Source organism: Drosophila willistoni (genome assembly GCF_018902025.1).
Source record: "Drosophila willistoni isolate 14030-0811.24 chromosome XL unlocalized genomic scaffold, UCI_dwil_1.1 Seg141, whole genome shotgun sequence".
Classification (NCBI taxonomy): Eukaryota; Metazoa; Arthropoda; class Insecta; order Diptera; family Drosophilidae; genus Drosophila; species Drosophila willistoni.
The window spans coordinates 2,867,644-2,891,471 of record NW_025814052.1 but is presented as its reverse complement, the minus strand read 5'-3'; the positions used below and the strand labels follow the sequence as shown (position 1 = coordinate 2,891,471).

Genomic DNA, 23,828 nt, shown 5'->3' with positions numbered 1-23,828 from the left:
CAACTGAAAAGAGATGCTGATAAACAGTGTGTGGGTGTGTGTGAGAGAGAGACAGGAGATGACATACAAATTGCAATTCCCATTGAATTGTAAATTAGTATCTAAATAATTTCTTTTTTTTTTGTTTTTGTTTTTCTTGTTTTTGTAATATTCCATTTGCATTCGGAATGCAATTTAAATTTGATTTTCGGCTTGAATAAATCCCCAATTTTCACTCCCTTTAACATTTCACCCAGTCCAAAGGACCTTTAAGAACATTTATTTTTCATTGGTGTTAACTAACCAAGACAGTTGAGACCTTGAGACGCATAAAGCTGTTACCTGTGCCCCACATCACTTCCATTTCACCTCAGTCTGCTATATATGTATGTAAGTACATACATACATACATACTTACATACGCATCGCGTCTACATTGTGTGCGATGTTCCGCATCAATAAGCCCGAGAGGAATCAGTATTAATTACTTGACTTTTTGGTTGCCAACAACAACAACAACAACAACAGTAACAACAACAGCAACACAACGAACAAAAAAAAAACATCATGCTTATATGTATTTTTGGTACATTTTTCAAACAAATTGTTTTGAGTTAGCGGAATCCTCGGCAATATTTAATGGCCCAAATGGGTTAGAGAACAAGTGTAAATGGCTGGTGATTGATGCACCATAAGGCTGGTCCCAGTTAGCTATTCATCTAGTTATCAAACTGGGGAATCTGGGGGTAAAAATGTTATTTGAGTTTCTCGTTTTGAATGTGTAGGCAAGAAGCTGCAATCAAATTGCTATTAATCCATTAACTTTGCTTTAAATTTGATTTCACAAGACCATTTTGTAGATCAATCTTTTGCTCAAGGTTAACTCAAATACAGTCAGATTTCATTCCATTTTAAAATTGGATTGAATTCTTTATGCTGTTTTCGAAATCCTTACCCGATACTCACCTGCATCATTGCGCTCGTAAGATATTGCCGTACCAAAACTTTTCAATTCATTGCAGCATTCCATTTTGAGGGTTTCGATTAACTTTTCTATCGATGCAAAATATCAAAATCAATTTTGGCAATAATCAAATGGAAATGAAACATAAGTTCAAGACGTTGCCACACGCAGAAAAAAAAAAATGGTAACCGATTGAGGCAATTTTACAATTAATTTAAAAAATTTTTTTTTTTTGTTTTTGTCCAAAAATGTTTATTGGATGACTACGTTTACAATGAGTGCTGTGTTATAAGATACATTGTTAATGGCCAAGTTTATCGATATCACCGAGGTTGAAGTACTTCAAAAACAACTCTGATATATATTTCCCCTTTGAAAAGACTGACACAGGAATAAGAAAAATTATGTGGACATATTTTTCTAAGTAGACTGCAATTGAAATTTTATAGATATTTGTTAATGGACTTGTTTAAGTTTTACAACTTGTTGTTTTTTTTCTCCTCAGGACTTCCTAGAGAAAGAAGAACATTGCAGAGATTAATCAATTTATTAAGCTCATTCAAACATAAATCAAATTTGTACACTTTGACTTTTGAAGGGAGCAAAAAGCGTGAAAACTTATCAAAGATGCCAGTGGTTTGAGGTTAAAGACCACAAACACAAGGCGTTCGTTGTCTATCAACATTTTAAGCTAATTAACAAATTTAACGTACACAAATATACCAGACAAGAGAGACAGAAAAGCCAAACCACAAAAGTTGGTACAAAGTTTTTGGCGTAAATCTCTAATGAAATAAAAGTCAACAGACACACACACACACACACACACACACACACACACACACAGAGGGATACACACAGATGAATATGTAATATGAAGCTAATTGACAAACGATCTAATAGCTATAATCACAGCTCAACAAGTGCAAAGAGAGCAAAGAGATGGATGGTTTCACCGTCCACAAGGAATACACCCTGTAAAATGCCTACATGCGCATATATAAATCATTTGCAAAAGCATTATAAACTAGCTCTGCACAAAATGCAGTAGTCCTTAGTCCTAGTTGACAGTGGACCCACCTTCAATTCCATGCCCATAATTTCCATCTACGTGCCCGTCTCTGTCTCTGTATCTTTCTGCTTTTTTTTTCTTCTTGGCTTCATCGTCGTCGTCGTCGTCGTCGACTTTAGCCCGCAAAACTAGGCCATGTGTGCGCGACCAAACGTAACATAGATAAAGTCCTGTGAGGGCAAAAAACTCCTAATGTTTGAGAGATGGTTGAGCATACGGGGCTACAGATAGGGGCATGGGCCATGGGAAAGCAATCGTTTGTATGGTATGTGGCATGTTCAAACAAAATTAAGCGCACCAAAAGCAACAGCAGCAGTCGGCAGTTTGTTGGAGAACGGGTCATCAAACCGGGCCTTGTCCTGTACGAAAATGAAAAAAAAAAACAACGAACTACTAAAAACTGCACTGCATAATACAGGGTGTTCCCCAAAAGGGAATCGTATCTACTCGAGGGAGACAATTACTGCAAGCAGAAAGCAAGAGTACGACAAAATGGAATAAATGGTGGATTCATGTTAGGCCAATAGAGTATAAAACAGGGTGTTTTCTTGGCTTTTAAGCGTACATTTACAGGGTGCTTGGCTTCTTAAGAAAGTGCTCAACAATTTCTCTGAATTCTGTTTTAACAATCACTTTGAAAAAATAGGAAGCTGGCGGCAATTTAATGTTATTTGATATACAGGGTCCTCCACGAAAACTCCTTTCGTGTCTACGCCATTTTGCATATATGCAGTGTTGCCATATCGTTGCTAAACTCATTACATCAACAAAGAGTCTCACAAATTCAATATTACGGTCATTTCAGTAACGAAATTGTGCCTAAAACTCATTTCATTTTGCGGTACAATTGCCAATTACCACAAAGGGACACCCTCTACAACAACATTGGGAAAAGGAAGAAGAACGGCAGAAAGAAAAAAAAAACACAAAAATGCTCGCCGCAAAAGTGAAGAAAAATTAGGCACAATAAATTGAACGGAAGTTGCTGCTTAAAATGAGAAGAAAGCGCAAAAATGTAAAGGGAAAAACTGTCTAAAGGGAAACCAATAAAAATACACATAATGTTAAACCGAATGTTGTATACTCTTTGAGGGTATTGGAAAGTTTCAATCGTTTTCTACTTGTAGTATATATAAAATGAGATGAAACTGTTTCGAGTTTCGCACAAAATCTCAGAGTTATCACGCTTATCATGAATCTATATATCCTTGAATAAGAACAAAGCGTTTATACCTTACGTTGTCAAAGGAAAACGACCAGGCGGAAGCCTGGAAAAATGCAAGGAAAATGTGAAAACTTGCTGTAATGTGAGAGAGTGAAAGAGGAGTAACTAAAGGGGAATGCAAAGGTTTTGGGGCTTTAAGGAATCGTTCGTCTGCGGTTCTCTAGACTGTGGCTATTTCTTTTCTTTTTTTTTTTGTCGTATTTTTTTTTTTGGCCAACTTGGAAACGAACGTGTGCCAGTCATTGTGTCTGTGTCATGTTGTTTGCTCTGTTTAGTCTTGTTCCGTTGTTCTGTCCTGTTCTATTCGGCTCTTTTCTGTTCTGTTCTGTTCTGTTCCTTTCCTTGGGCCTGTCTAGATTGAAATTCCAGTAACGAACATATGGACAGTTGGCAGGACAGCTCAGTAAAGGAAAGAACTGGACGGGATGGGAAATGGGAGTGGTAGTTAAATTTCCACGACACACAGGCGGAAGACAGACAATTTGGCCTAGGCGTCGCATACAGATTTTCAATTCCCATATCAGGTTTAGACTTTTTCCTTCTTTTTCTTGTGGTTTGTGTGTGTGCGTTTTTTTCGGTTCCTGTTTGGTAATTTCCGTTACAAAATGTTAAAACAAAAGCCAACTAAACGTGGCCAACAACGGCAACAAACAGGCGAAAACAAAAACATTGAAATAAATGAATGAAGCTCCCCTCTCCTCAGCCCGTTTAGTCTTAAGGCCGGATCAAGGCGACAAATGTGGCCAAATGGAAGCCATGACCAGTATTAGCTAATTGAAATATTTATCAACAGAATGCTATGCAATAGTTTTCGAAATCGTAAAATCATTTAGTTAGTTTCGAATTATTTCTATCACACAAAGACACCTCAGACATTAATGTCATTAGATATAGAATGTCCAACTAACTGGGCAGAATTTTGTGGATCAAAGTTAGCCGTGACTTTCAAATTTTTGTTGATATACCAACTGTGCCGGCCGTATAGATTTCATTAAGTTTTCAGTATCCACAACGATAAGTTCACAAAATTCCTAGTTATTATTTACTCTCTATTTTTATATTTTGCTCTTTTTTTTGTACAAAATTTTTGTAAAGTTATAAAAATCCAAAAATGGCACAAAGACACGAACCCGACGGCAGTGTGGTTTTGCAGATCCTCAAACTGGCTAAGGGACCGATGACCGCATCTGAGATTGCCAAAACCATGGCCATGGCTATGGGTCTGGAGAGGAAGTCGACGCGCCGCTACGTCGACCGCCTGTTGCGCGACGCTGTACAATGGTCGTTCATTAAGCGCGACCAGGATAACCGTTACTCTGTGTCCAATAAGCGATTGAATGAATTCACCATAGACCAATTGCGTTGGACTCTGGTGGAGGTCCCGGCACAGAAGGGAATTAATGTGAAAGCTGAGAAGAAATAAGACTGAAACTGGACCGTGTCTCGTGTGTCTCGTGTGTCTCGATGACCAGGATGACCAGGAAGACCAGGGTGACCAGGATGACCAGGATGACCAGGATGACCAGGATGACCAGGAAGATCAGGAAGATCAGGATGACCTGGAGAAGCAGGAAGACCAGGAAGACCTGGAGAAGCAGGAAGACCAGGAAGACCTGGAGAAGCAGGAAGACCAGGAAGACCTGGAGAAGCAGGAAGACCTGGAGGACCTGGAGGACCTGGAAGACCTGGAGGACCTAGAAAATCTTTCGACCAGTTCAAAATTTTCTGTGACAAATGCTTTTTCCAAAACGAACTATTCTTATATATTCGTTTTACTTTTTGGATAAATTGTTTAAATTTGAAATATGTCAAATATAGACGAAGAAAGTCCTGTTCCCGATTTTTGAAAAGTCATCATTGTGGAATCCTTTTTTTTTTTTGTGGTGCACTTAAGCTGGTTATGGCTATTGTTCGCTTGCCTACTCCTTGTTGTCCTTGTGTATGTGTGTGGGTGTGGGGGGAGGCGATACAACGCCTACGTTCTCCGTCTTGTCCCCTATGCACTGTGTGTCGTAAAATGCATAGCAAAGTCGTCAATTGTCGGCCAGTCATAGCTATCCTTCCCCATTGTCATTTCCCTTGAGTTCATTGTTGTGGTTTGTTGCCAACTGTGTGAAATCGACTTTGTTCATTGTTTTGTTTTCGTTTTGTTCTCTTTCTGTATTTCTTTTGCAGGTGGTAAGAATGTCACCCGCTGGGCATGAGCCACACTCAGGATCGGGAGGTGTTGGCACTGGAACGAGCCATGAAGCGATGGTCGGTCCTAACGATGACTATCAACTGGCGGCCAGCACGACAAGCGGTGGCGAGAAGCTTAAAGAGATGCCCGATAAATATTTTATGGCGATTGCCCATTTCCTCGAAGGACATGTGAATAATACGGACGATATGGAACGCTTCAATGGCCCCATATTGAAGTCGAGCATTAAATCGGTCTATTGGCTATTTCTCATTCAATATGCGGCCCTGGCCCTGCTCGGTGTGATCCTTAATATAGTCATAATAGTGTATATTATGTACCATCGCCTCTACAAGGATGTCACGCATGCGTTTATCATCAATTTGGCATTATGCCATTTTGTGCAATGTGCCCTCGTTTTGCCTGTCTCTCTGATGGTCATGCTCATTCAGAATTGGATATTTGGACAATTCTTGTGCTTCTTTTTGCCCATGCTGCAGGTGAGTTGTGTCATCTTCAACGTATCTTCATTAAAATCCCATTGAAGCCCATAAATCTTGGTCAAGTTAATAAAGGTATTTGAAGTGCGTTCGGCCAAGATGTAGGCAAGCTTTATGGCTTGGTATAAAAATAAGACTAGATTTGTATATAGTTAGTTAGTTAGTTAGTTAGTTGCTTGCTACCCACCACTACTACTACACATATAAATGTGAGTCCATGCATGTGCTACATACATACATACATTTGTTTGCTCTATGGTTGAGCTTAAAATGGAGATTTATGGAATTACCAGAGCAAGAGGGGGAAAAACTCATTAAACTTTATTCGGGCTATGGGCAACCACATACATACATACATATGTACGTATGTATGTACATATGTCTACTTACATATGTATGCTCTGGGCATCGACGACAACTTTTCAAGTCCCATTGGTAAGAAATGAAATGAGGAGGTCATCCCAATCTAAAGGACAAAACTTGAATGTTTTTTTTGTGTTTTTAGATTTTATTTTAAATCTTTTAACAAAATGGTTTCATAATTAAGCAATCAAGTGTGACCAGGATGCTGCACTTGCCTTACCTATAACTCTGGTCACCCTAAAAGTATATATAAAGTGTCTTTCATGCTAAATTGAAGCACTTATTTATTGCTCGATGGGTATTCTCGCTCAATTTAACGCCACCCAACATATCTCACCTTATTATGAAACACACACTGTGATTGACACGCCCCGCACCCAAGTAAGTAGGGGGTGTTAAGGGGAGTAAGTAAGTAGGAAATACAATCATACATATGTAGTATATGTATGTATGTACATACATACATATATTATTATACTTTCTTTCATTCGATTTGTTTTGTTACACTTATTTAATGTCATCGTTGCTTGCTCTCGCCGCCGACTTCACCGACCGCTGCCCCATCTCCACACCTCTGACTCAGCCTTCGTGCCTTGTGCCTCACTTGCGTGTTGCTTTCTTCATCTAGAGTGTCATTCTTGTGGCAAAGGGAAATCACATAACACATAACACATAACAACATTGGCAAAAAGTTAAACAAAGCCGAAAGATTGAATGCTCTCTTCATATCAGTGGTCGGCATAGTCGATTACACAAACCACAATTTTCAAGCTAAAATTATGATTGTGTGAATGCCGACAATTGCTTTATATATACTGGTAAATATATAAACATAACTGAAATCAAATATCGCAACACTGAAAAATAATTAATTGAATTTTGATAAGATGAATGTGGCACGTGTGTCCATACAGGTCCGGATTCATAGAATATTATGAGCTTTTTAAAGCATAAAGAAGAACTTGCCTCTTTAATACACGGCTACCTGTCTCTGTGTGTGTGTGTGTGTGTGTGGCGTATTGTAAGAGCATCTCTAAATGATTACATTGATATTGTGAAAACACTCTGTTTTCTCTGTTTTGATGGTAGTGAAGAGAGTGATAGAGAGAGAGAGAGAGATTGTGTTACCGCCAGGAAAGGAATGGCAACGGGATATGATTCGATTTGATTGCTATCACAAAAGAGCGACAAATAGCTCACACACACAAAGAATAAAAACATCAATAGGCATACACACACACACGCATTCCTTTGTGTGATTGATTGATGAGACTGAGACTGAGACTGATACGGAGACTGAGAATGGCGATGTGGCATGAAATAGAAATGGTGGCTTATATCCCCCTTCATCTCATCCAAAAGGCAAAAATTTCACTCATTAATGAGTTAAAGATTTTCTTTTTAGAACAATTGAAGTAAATTAACTTTAATTAGAATAAGCAACGAATTCTTCTTAGCGATTAAACAATGCCCATATGATAGTCTCACCATATTGCACGAAGGCGCACATGACCCGTAATGCCAACTGTTCATTTCCTTCGCCAGGATCAGTGGTCATCACTATCCAAAGATCCACAACGATGCCAATCAGTAATGGCAAAATCATTTCGGAGTAAAATAAGATATTGAATAATAACCTCTGCTTCTTAATAGGGGGGAAATATTTTCCCTATAAATAAGTCCTTAAAGTTGTAGCCTTGAATGCGCAGAATAGATCCTTAAAAACGAAAACAAATTTTAACCACTTTTCGTTACTGTTCTTGATTGCGAATATGATGGAGGATGCTGAGCGAAAAATATTTGATTTTTTTGATTTTGTATAATGAATTTAATGAAGCTTTGTTTTTATATTTATATTTATATTTGTCAGCAAAAGCAAAGTTATTATTGTTAAATATGTTATCAGTAAGTTTTTCATATCTGCCTCTAAAAGTTGGTGGTGGGTGGAGAGTATCCTTCTCATTAGATGAAGTCCACATAAACAAAACAGATGTAGTGATACATATAAAGGAGAAGGAAAGCGAAAAATCGTTTTTCTAGCCTAGCACAAATCTTGGGGATTTTGTAAGTAAAATAACAAGAGGCGTGTTTTTGTGTGGGACGAAACACCGAGAGAGAGAGAGAGAGAGCGAGAGAGAAAGATAGACATATGTTTGCCTCAGGGTGTTAGCCAGCCTGCAATCAGAGACAAACGAATTTGTTTCAATCACCGCACACGACCGAAACACGAAAAATGGAAGCCTAAGCCCATTGGACTAAGTAAACAAGGCTCCAACAGTTGCCCCCAGCATGCCCCTTCCGCCATTCGCCATCCGCCCTTCCCCGAAACTCCTCTTGGTTGCCATGAGGCCATGGTCTTGCCATTCAATCCCAATCTCAAACTCCAACACTTCATTCCATTCCATCATTGCTGCAAAATCATTTATCTCTTGAATGTTTGATTCTTTTTCTCTATTTGATTTGTTTTTATTTTCCTTTGCAGGATATTCCTCTGCATGTGGCCATGATATCGCATATCCTTATAGCCTGGGATCGCATGCGTTGGCTGAACGATCCGCTTAAGGGTCGCCTGCCTGGATTCGTTTGCTGTTGTGCCACCTGGTTGACTGGCATGGTCATAGCCCTGCCATATCCCATATATACAATTTACGTGGAACTTGGTGTAAGTATTATGGGAAGGGTGTTTTTGCCATGACGGGAGTGTGTGTGTGTGTGTGTGTGTGTGTGCGTGTGTGAGTGTGTCTAAAAAAGTAATAATAAGTAAGTACTATAAAGACCTCAGCTCAGAGTAATGTGGGTGGTTGAGGAATGGGCGAGCAGTGAACTGAGTGAGCTCCCGTCGTGTGCGTTTTATTAAAAATTAGACAGCGCCATAGATACAGCAACAAAAACAAACACACAATCTGCATATGAATAATTGTGTGTCTAGATCAAAGGGAATGCACTAGACCATTAAAGCGTCAAGCATCAAGGAGTCCATGGTATAATCTCTTCTCTTTTCCAATTTATAATCTTGACAACAGAAGCCACCAAACGAAAAAAAATTCGAGTGAAAAATATTCAAAGCAGAGTTTCTCTTTTTCATTCTTGGCCTAGAAGTTTCCTTAAAAAAAAAAATAAAAAAAGCAGTACGTTTCGATCGTGATACAAATCTTTAGTCTTAAAACAAATACAAGCAATGGAACTTTACTTTCAAATCGATGATCCAAAAAGAAGAGCGTTAACAGCTTGAATTAACGGCAAATGCCTGAAGCTTTATTAATTAATTTGTCTTTAGAGAACTAAATCATATTTACTAACTAAAGTTTAATGGATACTCGCTTAAAATTTGTTCTCTACGCTGTATTTTGGTCCATTTGTAGCCAGTTTAGAGAATATTGAAATTTTCATGATAGCTAAAACATGACAATTCAGAGTTTTTAGCCCATTAAAAAAAATCACATTTGAATTTAAATATTCTAGAACTTAACTTATTTATGTCATTACTTCAACTTGCTCAAATGGCTCAGTGTTTTAAATTACTTTAGGTTAACCTAGCCATAATCATTTATTATTCTGGGTTACTACTTTAATGGAATTACTTAGAGAATCAATTGAGTGTTAGAGCATTTTGTCTTTGGTTTGATATGTTTTAAGATTAAATTTTCATTGTAAGAGCTTGTCATTTGACCCACTGTGACAACTCTTTATTGGTCTATGAAATATGCAAGGGAAACTAGTCCCTAAATTGCACACTCACACACAGACAACAATGTGTGTGTGTGTGTGTGTGAGAAAGAGAGAGAGAGAGTGTGTATGTGTAGGTATGTGATGATTTTCGATGCTTTGACACTGGGCCAAAAATTGTCTTCCTTTTGAACTCATCCTTAACTTACCATGCCATGCCATACCATGGATCGGGTTTATGTAGTCGTTGTTGTTGTGCCCCTTCCATCGTCTATCTGGCAACAACAACATCTAGTGAGTGTATCAAAAAGTTGCAACACTTTATGGCCCATAAATATTTATGTCTCTTGTTCTTGCTTGTTGGCTTGGCTTGGCTTGGCTGTTGCCTGCCTCGCAGCCAACTTTGGTCTGTATAGTATCCACCCATGTAGTAAATATTTTGGCCACAAAATGCGAGCATCGTTGACATGGCATGTTAACGAGTTTCAAATTGGCTGAGGTGAGTATTGAAGCAGTTGATTGTGTGCAAAATTGTGTGTTAGCTGAGACTTGAGACCAGAAAGCATCCTAATCCGAGCTAAGGGAACATTTTAAAAGACCATAAAACAAAAATTTAAAAAATATACAACAAGAACATAAACAAAAAAAACTATAATACAAATCCAAAATTTTGTAAAAATTGCAAATTTTCAAAGTGTCAGCACTAGTTTTGCATTAGGCACGGACTACTGAATGTCTTTGCCATGTTCTTTTGAAGTTTCTGACTGAAACTAGTCCGTTAACCATCAATGTTAAGGCTCTTGTCAATAAGTAAGTACAAAAGTATAGTAACTTACTGACTATTTGAGAGCCTTCTAGTGTCAGTTCTAAACAACTTTTAATTGCTAATTATTAATTTTATTTTCAAGCAGTAATTTTAGCTCTCTCCAAGTCAGCTATAGTTAGTTTTATGTTCTGAATTATTGAAGCGCTGTTAATATCCTCAAAGTTCGCGATTTGCACTTCTAGAACATTGTCATATAACTAATTCTGTGCTCAATGTTTGTCGTTAATTGTTCATTTAATCATTTTAAATTTCTTTAGTGACAGTAAGTAATTTTATCTTTCTGCAGTTTACTGTCTTCTTTAGTTCGTACTCAATTAGAAAAGTGTAGTGCGCAATTGGCAATTAATTAATTCCATCACACCTTGGCAATTATGGGCATTCCTTTTTGTCTCGCTTTGGAGCCATTTTTGCTGGCTGTAATCGGAGCTAGCGACAAATTATTATTGAATTCATTTCCTGTGTTGAATTTTAATTACTTACAAAGTTTCCTTCCATTTTAAGTAAACCACCATAAAGAATTAAGGGACAAGGTTAGCGATTGCCATTTGTAATTCTCAACTGGTTAAAGATGATTAAAGATGAAAAATGTAATTTATATTCAAGATTGACTACACGTTTTGTCGATTCGTTTTTGCTTGAATTTATAACATGTGGAATTGCAATTTTGGCAATTTTTAGACAAATGTTTTTATTTCATAAATCATAATAGTTTGACTCTTGGCCCATAAAAACCACTGGGTCTGGTTGTCTTCTAGCACAACTGACACACAGCCAAACAACCATACAACCCTTGATGTCAGTCGTTTTGATAATGTTTACTTTTAGACGATTCTTTTCTTTTCGTTTCTTGTTTCTCGTTTCTTTTTTTGTTTACGCAGTGACTTGAATTCTTTTGCCCTGTGGCATAATTTTCATTTTTGCAGGCGCATATCCGGCCAAGTTCTCTGGCAGACTCTTTGCCACGGATTAACTGGGTGGTTGGGCGTGTGTGGGTGGTTGGCTTGAAGAGGAGTGTTTTAATGGAGAGTAGAGAGAGAGAGAGAGAGACAGAAATTGTGCTAGTCAACGCCGGCAAACGGATATCCGCAACAACAAGAACTTTAACATAAATAAACTGTGGCGGCACTTTGACTTAAGTCACTTTCGAAATCCTTTTTAATAAATTTTACCCCCTCTCACTTACTTGTTTTGTCTCTAAAAAAAAAAAACAATCTTTTTTTCTGCCTGTTTTTCTATCTATATACCTGTTTGTCTGTCTGTTTGTCTGTTGGGCAAGACTCTTCATAATTAATTCAACCCATGCAATTCTCCAGACGTTATGTTTTTGATTTAAAATATAAAGCATACGACAGGTTGAACAGTTTGATAAAGGTAAACAAAAAAATCAATTTGTTGACACACACACACACACACGCACAAACACGTACATGTATATACGCAGATCCTGCTTATTGTATGTATATAGGTACTTAAACAAAAATTTCAATTTGTCCTGTTGTTATAAAGTTTTGACACTTTTCCAATGGTCACAGCCAAAATGCAAACAAAGAAAACTTTTTGTTTTTGCCAGCAACGAAATCTGCAGAAATTGGTCAAAAGGCAATTCCCAGAAGTAAGAAAAATATTTGTATTATACCCTAGTCCTTGGTTAAAGCGAATGGGCATATTCGATTTGATCATGCTATATTGTACAATACCAATTGAAAATTTAAAACTATCTAATATGAACCAACATATTGTACAATACCAATTGAAAATTTAAAACTATCTAATATGAACCATATAAATTTGTATTATTAATCTCTATTGACCTGGTCATCAACATTTGTTGCTAAACTAGGGTATTAAAGTGCCTGATATTCATTTATTCTTACATAAATTAAGCGAAATGAGTTTGGCTTTACCCAAAAATATGAATTTCTCTGTCGGCAGGTGAATATTTTAAGCGTACTTTCAGTTTCCATTATCTTTGGAATTTTTTTTTGTTGTTTTTTTTTTTTTTTTTGAAATTTTAAACAGGTTGCTCGTGGAAGCAAATTTTCCTCAGTGTGAGATTCGAGAGCCTCAACTAATTGATGTATACAATGAATGGCTTTATTTGTTTTCTTTGTATTTCGTTGAGCATCTTAGCATTAAATTTAGTTTTAGTGCCATTTTCTCTTGGAGAAAACCTTTAGCAATTGTCCTTGGGGAAAAGTATTCGTTAACAAGAAGAGTTGTTGATTTCTGCATTTCTCTACGCTTACATTTTCTCTTTTCGACACTTTCAGCTTGCAACTACATATGTATGTATTTGCTTTGAGAATGGAAATTGATTGTGTATACATAACCCGAAAATCCCTTTTCATTGAACAATTGTGGCATTTCTGTCAAAGCAATTTGGCCAACCCGAATTTCTTTATGTCGTAGCAACATTCGGGCCAAAATACATACATTCACATACATGTGTAATAAATGTCATGCTAAAATATTCATAAGTAGCAGTCAGATAATAAGCCTTAGAGTATCGGAAAGAGCAAAGACTTTTTCCCAAAAAAAAAAAAAACCATGCTCGTCTCTCTTCAAGTTTTTGTTGTCAGTGAAATCGTAGGGGGGGGGGGGTTTGCCCATCAAATCGTAAGCAAATATTGAATTAATGAAATTATTGACAACTGAGTGAGTTTAGGCCATACACATACAGGCAGAAGCAGACACACACACACACACACACACACACACACACACACACACACACACACACACACACACGTGTACACATCGAAAATGATAATCGACTTTTGGGCGCAAATATTATAAATCGTTGCGCCTTGACATCAAGAAAACAACATTATTATCATTATGATTATCATTAACGGAGACAACTTGTTGCTTGTTTGCTTGTCACTTCGCCTATATATCCTCTCCGTACGTTCGACACTCATTGAATTGACATATAAATTATAGAAATTGTCGCCCAGCCGACGAAAATTGCATATTTGTTAGCAAGTAAGTATGTAGTTTGGGTTCAATCAACCTAAAGTAAGCCAATTAGTGGTTAGATTATTGGCACATGATATTATATTGATTACTTCCAGAGACTAGAAATGTTTTCGAAAAACTAATTACTATATTAGCGGTTTTATAACCGCAATCTTTTTTGGCTATACATTGACACTGAAATCAACTTTTCTCCAAGGGGGATCCATCTCAACAATGTGCCCTAAGTACACGCAATCCTTCTTCAAGGAAATCGCACGTGCTTTTAGCTGGCAGCGTAAATCCAGACAGTGCAGTCACTTTTTTGCTATTCGTACGTAGTTTTGATTTGGAAAAAAGAAAAAGAAGTAAAAAAGATTTTTGGCAACTTTATAGGAACTTAAAAGCAAATCAAGAAACTTGAATAACAAAATATTTGCAAGTTCTCGACAATAATCCAAAAATATACTTTATCTAACTGTGGAAATCCTATTTGGTTAAAATAGTAAGACTGATTATATATATCAACGATAGACTTAAGTAGGCAACTAGTAGCTAGTAGTCGATAGCAGGACCAGTGAGCCTCTTATCGATAAATGAGCAAGGAATGAGGTCTACCAGAGTTGACATGGCCCTATTTTAAGTAAAATTATATTGTTTTTAACACTATTCGTTTTCAACTTCAAAATAAAACCCTTCTTATTTATTTTTAATGGGTTTTTGAAAGAAACTTAAACCAAGTTAATGCGCTTAAATTTTTAAGTTGAAGTTGTGTGAAATCATTCCGTAATCGATTAATTAACACTCCAACCAAGACAATGATTCGTTAAGAATATACATATGTAATTACTTATCTTTTGAATACATAGATATGTATGTACGTATGTATATTATTGTGTATTGTCCAGTTGATTAACCTTCAGATGAGATAGCAGTTGCATTCATTTAATTTTAAATCAATTGAATTTTCTTTCATGCATTGCTTTTGTGGTATTAAATTCTCATAGTTGCGCATTTTAATTAATAAACGTTTTCTTTTAATTATTATCGACTCATTCCATTTTCAAAGTCAACAATTCATAAGCCTATAACTCCTATCTGTGTCTTCAGCTTTGACTCAGTTTCCAATTTTGGCCAATTTTCTCATCACATTTGCATGGCCAAAAGAAAAGAAAGGAAAAGTTTCAAGTGCCAAACGCTGTGTATATGTATGTGTGTGTATCTGTGGATGACTTATATATGTACACATACATAAAAATATATATATGTGTGTGTGTGTCTTGATACCAAAACAAAAAGAAATGTTTGTCTCGTTGCCCCACAATGTTGCCACTCTCATTGTTTGCCACTCGCCATTGTTGTTATGCACATGAGCATAAAATATTAATACCATCAAAAAAAAAAAAAATAAAAAAATACACATACAAACAAGGGCAAAAACAAAAATGAAATTGCCAAAAAAAAATATATATACAAATAATCAAAATAAATACAAACAAAATAAAGAAAATTCAAATAAGCTTCAAGTTCAATTTGCCATAGAATCCTTATTGCTATGCGAGAAGTTTCACATTGATTAAATGTTCAAGCGATTTCCAGCACTCTCTCTTTCTCTCTTTGTTCGAAAAGTGACAAAGTTTTGCTTAAATCAATTATCAATAGAAACGAAATTATTGACTAACTATTGACTATCTATTTTTACTAACAAGAAGAAGACACTAAGTGGCAGGATTTTCATTAAAGATATAAATAGTTATATCATTTAAGAGTATGTTAAGACTCTTGAGGTTGTTTTACCTCCACTGAACCAAGGCTGAAACTAGCTCGGCCTAAAAGTAGGCAATGGTTTCTTATTTTCCATTGTATCGTATGACAAAATGTTTCGATACAAAAATTGTTTAATTAATGTTGATAAAGTTGATGTTTAGTTAATTTGGAAAGACATGATCATTTTATAATATTCGTTCAATATTTCCTTTAAAATCAAGCAAAGTTTTCATACAAAGTTTACACACTGTTAGACATAAATGAGGAGAAATAATTTCTTTGGCGGTGGAAGGTCAAAAACAACATTGTTATTAATTTTTTTCTTTTATTTTTGTGAAACTTTTCTAAAATGTCGAGTTGTGCATTAAAAATGTATAACGAATATAATAGAGGCTGTGTGTGTGTGTGTGTGTGTGGAGGAGGCGTGTCATGTGTGTGTGTGTGTGTGTGTGTGCACTTTACGACTTTAATTATGTAAGTACATAATTGTGTTATTATCGTAAGCTTACCAAGCGCAACACATCTCCAGGTCCGTGTCCACAATGGCGCCCTGCGCGTCTGAATTTGGGTCCGTGTTGGCATCCGTGTCCGTGTCCGTGTCTGGGTCTGGGTCCTAGTGCAGGACATGGTTTTCTTCCTGCTCCTGCATATGTATATATGTATATGTTTGCCATGGCACGACCTCGTCTGCTGCTGTTGCTGGACCGCTTGGCAAGCATTTTACGGCCATTAAGTCCGGCAGTGTCTTTTGTTTAGCTTTTTGTTTTTTGTTGCCCACCGTTTTTTTCCTTTTGGTTTTTTGCGTTGTATTTGCTTCTTCGGTTTTGTGATTTTGGGTCTCCGTCGTTGGTCGTTGGGTCATTTGGCTGGTCCTAACCTTTGGGGTCCTTATTTACATTATAATCTCGGCTGGGCTCCGCTTTGGCTTTGTCTTTGACTCTGTCTGCTCTTTATTGTTTTCTTATTATTTAAATTACAAAAATTACGAAATGCGCATTGCTTTTTAATTATTTATCCATTGCGTAACGGGAAAAAAAAGAAATAAAAACGAGACGACAACTGGAACATTGTAGGTACAATATTTCCATATTGCATGATGATTATAGAGTCGTTTTTATTTACTTTTAATTAGTGCGTATTATATCTAGTCCTTTGATTTATTTTCAACATTTGCCTATTTTTATAACATGTTTCATACGAATATATTGTAGAAAAGGCAGAGACAAACGGCGGGAAAAGGTGACTAAAGACAATACTGGACAATGTTTTAGTGTATATGTACGTAGATAAACAGACTTCTGCTGTAGGCCAAATGAAGCATTGTTGCTTTCGATAACCCAAACACTGACGAAACCAAGACCAACATAGACAAGTTCATATCCCTTAATACCTTTCTTAATGCCTATTTTCAACAAGGTCAGCCAGCAGGTTTAGTGTTCTGATGAGACATAAGTAATCGAGCTTAAATCAATCACTATATTTCCAATATATTCGATACTATAATGGTCAAGAAAATAGACAGAGATATATAGTTAGCTCAGATATCTCAGAAATCTGTCTATATACTTTATTGATTAGATTCACTAAGTAATGGAATCTCTAAGATCTGACATAAGGAGTTTTGTTTAAATTGAAATTAAAAGTAGATTAAAAATTTCACCTTACGATTCCGTTTCAATTCATAATACATACATTTTGCATTATTCATGAGTTTCTTCATTTATTTTCGTTTGGGTTTATATCATGAACTTTAGTCAGTTAACCAGAAAAATATAGTCAACCCATTGACTGTGACTGCCAAACAGCTACCAAACAAATGATTTTCAACAATAAGCTGCTTACGATACTATTTATATGTACATACGAAGTGAGGTAGGTAGATTGGTAGATTGGTAGATTGGTTGGTAACTCGGCGGTAAGGTGGGTAACCAAAGCCCAAACCGTTCAGTCTCAAAAGTGAAAACGAAAACCCCATTCGAACCCAACTTAACCTTCAATATTCAACTTCAACTTCAACATCAACCGCATTTGGGGGCCAGGACTTTTGTGAAATCTTTGGCTTTAAAATGCGGCACTTGGCAGCATCGAATCGAATGTATATCTTTATTTGTATGTATGTCTTAACAAGACACGCCCACACACATAGACACTCAGCGGGCCCAGGGCACACACACACACACAGACACACAAGAATATCGCATAAATATTATAACGAAATTTGAGTTGCCATTTTATATGCTCCTGCTAACGAAAATTTTCACAATCGCGAAGGATGTCCAAAAAGTTGGCCAAAGAACTTAAAATGAAATTCAAAGGAATTGAAAAGATCAGAAACTATGTCAAGACTAAGCTAAGATATCAAAGAATGATATATTTGGCCTTCTAAATTTCTAGCCTAGTATGTACCTATATATTCTGTTTGACATTAAAAACTAAATGAACCAACCTCGCCCATTCACTTTTTGTGTTCCATTATAACGTATTGTTGCTCCTTTCGCTCTCGTTTCCTGAATTTTTATATGTACGTGCGTTTGTATGTATGTAGGACGAGTACGTTGTTATTTTACAATATGTAAAACGTTTACCCGGAATTTGGCAATGCGTGAAACCAAAGGAAATGGTGATGGCAAACAATGGAGAGCTTTACCTTTTAGTATTTAAAATGGTTCAATGTCACACAGAAAAAAAAAAAAAAACAACAACAAACACGTAAAAGAAAACTTCATTTTAGTCTGTAGACTTCGCGATGTGAACGTGGCAATGGATGGCAATGATGTGAGTGGAAAGAAGGTAATAAAATTTGATTGCTCTACAAACGGGGCGATTCTATTACCCGTAAAATCAATGAAGTTTGCTGCCATTTAAGCATTTCTCCACCCATCGACACGCAATTTGCCAGCAGCAACAGCTAAAGAGCATTAAAACTTTTATTTACCCCAAAAACTTAGCCCCCAAAAAAGGAGAGAAAAACAAAAGCGAAAATGCAGAATAAATTCGGACTACAACCCTATGAATTTTGCCCTTGTCTCTATATAGATTTCATTTTAAACATAAACTAGGTATATTCTATTTCTATCTAGTAAGCACAATCTGTTGTGAATAAAATTTACGTTTTGCACACACAGACGCAGAGGCATAAGGCAAGACAAAGAACTAACTCACATGACAACCTATACAATTTGCATACCCTTACACAGGACTTTTACTTGAAACTCTCTTAGTTACTCTGGAAATTAATATTATTTTGATTTGGCAACAGCTTCATTTGCAATCATAACGTATACGCAGTGTGTGCCAGCTAGAAAACAAATGTAGAAAGAAACAAAAGTAAGCAGATTCATTTCAATTCAATTTCTTACCTATTGATTTTTTTTACATAGTGTATTTATTAGTCGTTATATTTTGCTCAATTTCTTCTTTGTGGTAGATAGTTTTGACCATATGAGATGCGCTGGGAAATATTTCATCATTTGAGTTATTTTTTTTTGCTGCTGTCCTTGCAGTTGAGAAAGTTTCCAGCATAAATTGTATGTTAAAATTATTCGCCTCACCCCACTTAAGAAATAGAGGAGAAAGATCGAGCTTACATTTGGTACACACACACACATGGACACTCACACGGACACTTACACGCTCACGCAATGTTGATGTTGACGATGTCATCTCTTAACTAAATGATGGTTGCCATGCCATCATTCATTTCTATTCCCTTCACTCGCTCACACCCATTTTTATTCCCATTTCTATTCGTATTCCCATTCAACATTTTCTTTTCTTGCCTTTTGTGTGTGCGTTTTTTTTTTTCATTCCCTTTTTTTTATGAATGCAATCAACCTAGAATCAGACAACGAGCAACCATTCCATTCCAACTAATTTGTTTTGACTCTAAGGCAATTTGCATTGCTCCTTTTGTACAGGTAAATAGCAAGTTAATAAGCTAACAATGTTCCCTCTGGAACATGAATGTAGATTGTGCACCCACCCACACACACACGCACACACACACACACACACACATATTAGCGTTATGGTTGGTCTTTTCTCCAACACACAAAATAATGTTTTGACGGGATAAAAATACCAAGACAATTCTTTCTAAACCGAATCCCCATTACCTCATATGTAAACATAGCATTGTTTGCCCTGAGCTTCTAGTCAAATGAGACGCGGTGTAACCAGATAAATGACTCCTGTATCTTTAGGGGTTTTACAAGTTCCAAACTTTTTACATCATTTAGTCTCTGTCTAAAGGCTCAAGTGAAGCATTCACCTGTAAACCGAATGCCTTCAAGTGGCTTTAAATACATTTGATTAGTTCGAAAAATGTATTTTGGCTGCTCGTTAAGCATTGAATTGAGTCCATTACAAATTTTAAGAATGGCCTAAAGAGACTTGATCGTAATAATACATATATATATATATATAAAGATATTACAGAGGTTGAATCACTTTGTATCCACAAGATTTTGAAATCGTTGCTAATTTCAAACTTTTAAAACATTATGTCGCACGTGTCGTATGAGTAATCTGAGTCTAAAGAATGATTCTTCTTATTTGTTGTTTGTTCATTCCGAATGATTAAACAATTTATATATCCTTCTTCAAAAGATACGAATACGCTTGATGCCATGTGACTTAAGTTAGATTATTGAACAATTTCTTATCTTCACTTTGCTCATAAAACTCAACAGATCAAAAACATTAGAAACGTATTAGAAACTCATAAGTCACAGCAAGTTGTAATTTCCTATTATGTTTATTGTTTTTTCTTGTTGTGTGAAAAGGTTTTTGTTCTCTTCCAACTCACTTTTCTAATAACTTTAATTATGTTATTAGTTTCTCAATATAATGTTGTACACGTAATGATGACTTCAATGATGGCGGATGATTGGAAAGTAGATTTTGAAGAACTGTTTGATTACCGGTTTAAACGGAAGTCGTATTTATATGTATGTAATTTATGTGCCTTTTTCTTTTCGGTTTCCTTTTTTTCTTTCACTTTGAGTAAAACGAGTCAAATAAATGCGCAAAGGGAAAAGCCGAAAAGTTGTTTACCAAGTTTCCTTCTTTCCGCCTCCAGGATGGGTTATCTGTGTGTGTGTGTGTGTGTGTGAGCGTTGGGATGGGTTAAAAGTTTACTCAGTTTTCCTTTTTTTCTTTCCTTTTTTCTTTCTTTGTTTTTTCTTTTAGTTAAAGTTGAATTGATAGTTAAGCTTGAGCATTTAGCTTAGACCAAATCAAGATCCAAATCTCAATTGCTGATCCTGTAAAAGAACAGAGACTTAAACCAGACCCGAATCCTATACGGTTAGCTGGTTTTGGTAACATTTTTTCCTTCAACTTTGTAAATTATTATTAAGTGCTTTCCTTTTCAAGTTTTATGCTTTAGCTACAATTCGTCAAAGTCAAAATTACGACACTGAAAAGGATAATAATATTTTTGGCTCTCCATAACTCAAACTCGCTCAGCTAGTAGACTCATCATTTTTCCACCCACAATTTTGGTGGCAAGCTACCATGGGATATTGTCTCTGTGTCCTGCAGGCAGGAAATAAATTGTTATTAATGTGTTTGCCTTGAGGCGTTCCGTCTCACTTTCTCTCTCTCTCTCTTTGTCTCTCTTGCTCACTCTCTCGCTTATTGGCAGTCAATAATTTATTTGAAACGCGCGCTAAATTGTAAATATCGTTTCCCTTTTCTGAGCCACGCCCATCAAACAACAAAATATAAGTAAAACGGCAGCCTTATTTAATGTCCTGGCCACTTGTTGAAGGGCATCATCCTTGTTTTTATTCCCATTCACATCCGCATCCGCATCCGTTCGTCGCACTCGCATCCTCATCATCCACATCCTCATCACTCATATAAACTGTTTATGAGCCGTCTTCAAATTGATTTGTGCTCAGCATGAAAGCGAATCAATCGCATTAACTGGAAAGCAAACGAACTTTGTCATTTCCTTTCCTAGGTAAAAAGAAATCATAACTTGGGTCAAGGGAAAAGCATATAATAACGAGCCTTTTTTGAATAACAAAGAGGAGAGTTAAAAACTGTTATAACCAGAGGGCCGGGGCTAACTTCGACCGCGTCAAAGTTTGTATACCCTTGCAACATTTTTGGTAACTCTTTCCTTACTTATAGCCATCAAAAGTGGAAAAACGTTTAAGCTAAAAAGGCTAATGTTTGCGAAAGAACGGCCTACATAGGAAATAACGAAGATATTGATCAAAGTCACTGTTTTCCACCGATCGTTCCTATGGGAGCTATATGATATAGTTACCCGATCCTTATTAAATTTGGCACAATCATTAACAGATATATTAAACTAACAAATGTTTAATTTGAAACCAATCGCGTCAAAAGTAACGAAGTTATTCACCAAAGTCACTGTTTTCGAAAGATCGTTCCTATGGGAGCTATATGATATAGTCACCGGATCTTGATCAAATTTGGCATAGTCGTTTATATGTGTAATTAACTCACCAATATTAAAATTCACGACAATCGCTCAGAAAATAACGAAGTTATTGACAAAAGTCACTGTTCGTGACTTTGCCTTTTGTATGGGAGCTATATGATATAGTGATCCGATCCGGCTGAATCCGAGATATACAACGCCTGCAGTATAAACAAGCCTACATGCAAAATTTCAGCTCTGTAGCTCTTACGGTCTAGGAGGAGTTTGCGTTGATCCAGACGGACGGACCGACGGACGGACGGACGGACGGACGGACGGACGGACGGACGGACGGACGGACGGACGGACGGACATGGCTATTTGAACTCGTCTCGTCGAGCTGATCAAGAATATATATACTTTATATGGTCGGAGATGCTTCCTTCTATGCGTTGCACACTTTTGACCAAAATTAATATACCCTTTTTGCAAGGGTATAAAAATATATCTAACAATAAGTAGGTTAAGAGCAAGGAAAAACCATGAAAGAAATTGATGGAAAGCGCCAAATACTAAGATGCCATAAAGCTTGAAAATCACGGAGAAAAACGGAAACAGTCGGGCAAAAAACAATGATAATAATGAAGATGATGATGATGATGATGATGATGATGATGATGACGAAAAGAAAATAAATCATAAAGAGTCAAAGTTGAAATATGTTAACCAAAATATTTCAAACATTATGTGAAATAAATTTATTTTAATTAGAAAATGTCTTTAGATACACACACACACACACACACACACACGCACATATTTCGGACAAATGCGATGAAAGAAAGGCAAATAACTGAAAGATAGATGCCCCCAAGACTCGTTAAATTGCGTGCAGCGTCTCCCATCCCATCCCATCAATCCATCGTCATCATCATCATCATCATCAACAACTACTACCACTACCCATTGGCATCATCATCATCTTCATCTTTATTGTCATACCCATCCTTGCCATTCGCCACTTGTCTTTGTAGGCGTCGCGGTTGGCCACAGAGTTTCCTTTTCTTTCCTTTACATTGCTTTTCTTTTCCACCTCCCCCGTGCCTGCCGCCACCAACCATCCAATCTAATAAAATCACTGGCGCTGGGCTTCCTCGTTAAACGTCCTGGGCTCGCGTTGTTGTTGTCTTTTATATTTGCATTTGGGCAAAAAGAATTCAAAACAGATTTCTTGGCCAGATTGTAGCAAGCGCTAACAGTTCATTACCCAAATGACTGCGGCGGGGTAGCTCCCTCTACTTTCCTCACCACCCACACCACACACAACAACAACAACATTCCATAAACCAGACCAGAAACAGGGACAGAGCGTCAAGTCTCACAGTAAGAAGACAACAAAAAAAAAATAACAAATTTATACAAAAAAAAGGTTTCATTACAAATTTCAGGCAGTGAAAAACTTTGCCACATCAGATTTTTCATTTTATATATATGTACATACATACATACATACGTACATATATATGTAAATAGTTTATACTTGAAGCTTAAGCAATTTTATTTAAAAGTTCGTTCCAAGTTTTTGCCCGCTGCTGCTGTTGCTATCGAGGGAGTTAAAAACTTTTTAATAGTTATTCATACAAAATCATTTACGAGAACTCTTTCCTTATGCCAGTGAGTTGGCAGTTTTCTACTTAACCACCCCCCTCCGCACCTCCACAGACACACACACACACACACACACACACACAACTTAATAAAAAGTGGCAAGCTGCTAAGCGAAAAAATTTGTTGCACGATATCATCCTGGCCCCCTTCTCCGTTTTGATCAGGTGTGATGAGCAATCTAGTGGAATAAATTTGATGGCCTCTACTTGAAGAGCATCTATACCAGAGTCAGGTGCAATTCGATAATCGTTTTAACATTAATCTCAA

General features: G+C 36.7%; 1 protein-coding gene and 1 long non-coding RNA gene across 2 annotated transcripts in view; one reads left to right on the top strand and one right to left on the bottom strand.

Moving 5' to 3' along the window:
- LOC6648446 overlaps positions 1 to 23,828 on the top strand; it is a 41,198-nt gene that overhangs the window by 12,789 nt on the left and 4,581 nt on the right. Inside the window, exons 2-3 of the mRNA XM_023179234.2 lie at positions 5,416 to 5,919; positions 8,765 to 8,944. Coding sequence (XP_023035002.1) covers positions 5,416 to 5,919; positions 8,765 to 8,944 — 684 coding nt within the window. The remainder of the gene's footprint in view (positions 1 to 5,415; positions 5,920 to 8,764; positions 8,945 to 23,828) is intronic.
- On the bottom strand, positions 454 to 1,157 carry LOC124460471. Its single transcript, XR_006954375.1, has 2 exons — positions 946 to 1,157; positions 454 to 719 (listed from the first exon to the last, which is right to left on the bottom strand). It is a non-coding gene; the product is annotated as an uncharacterized LOC124460471 (long non-coding RNA).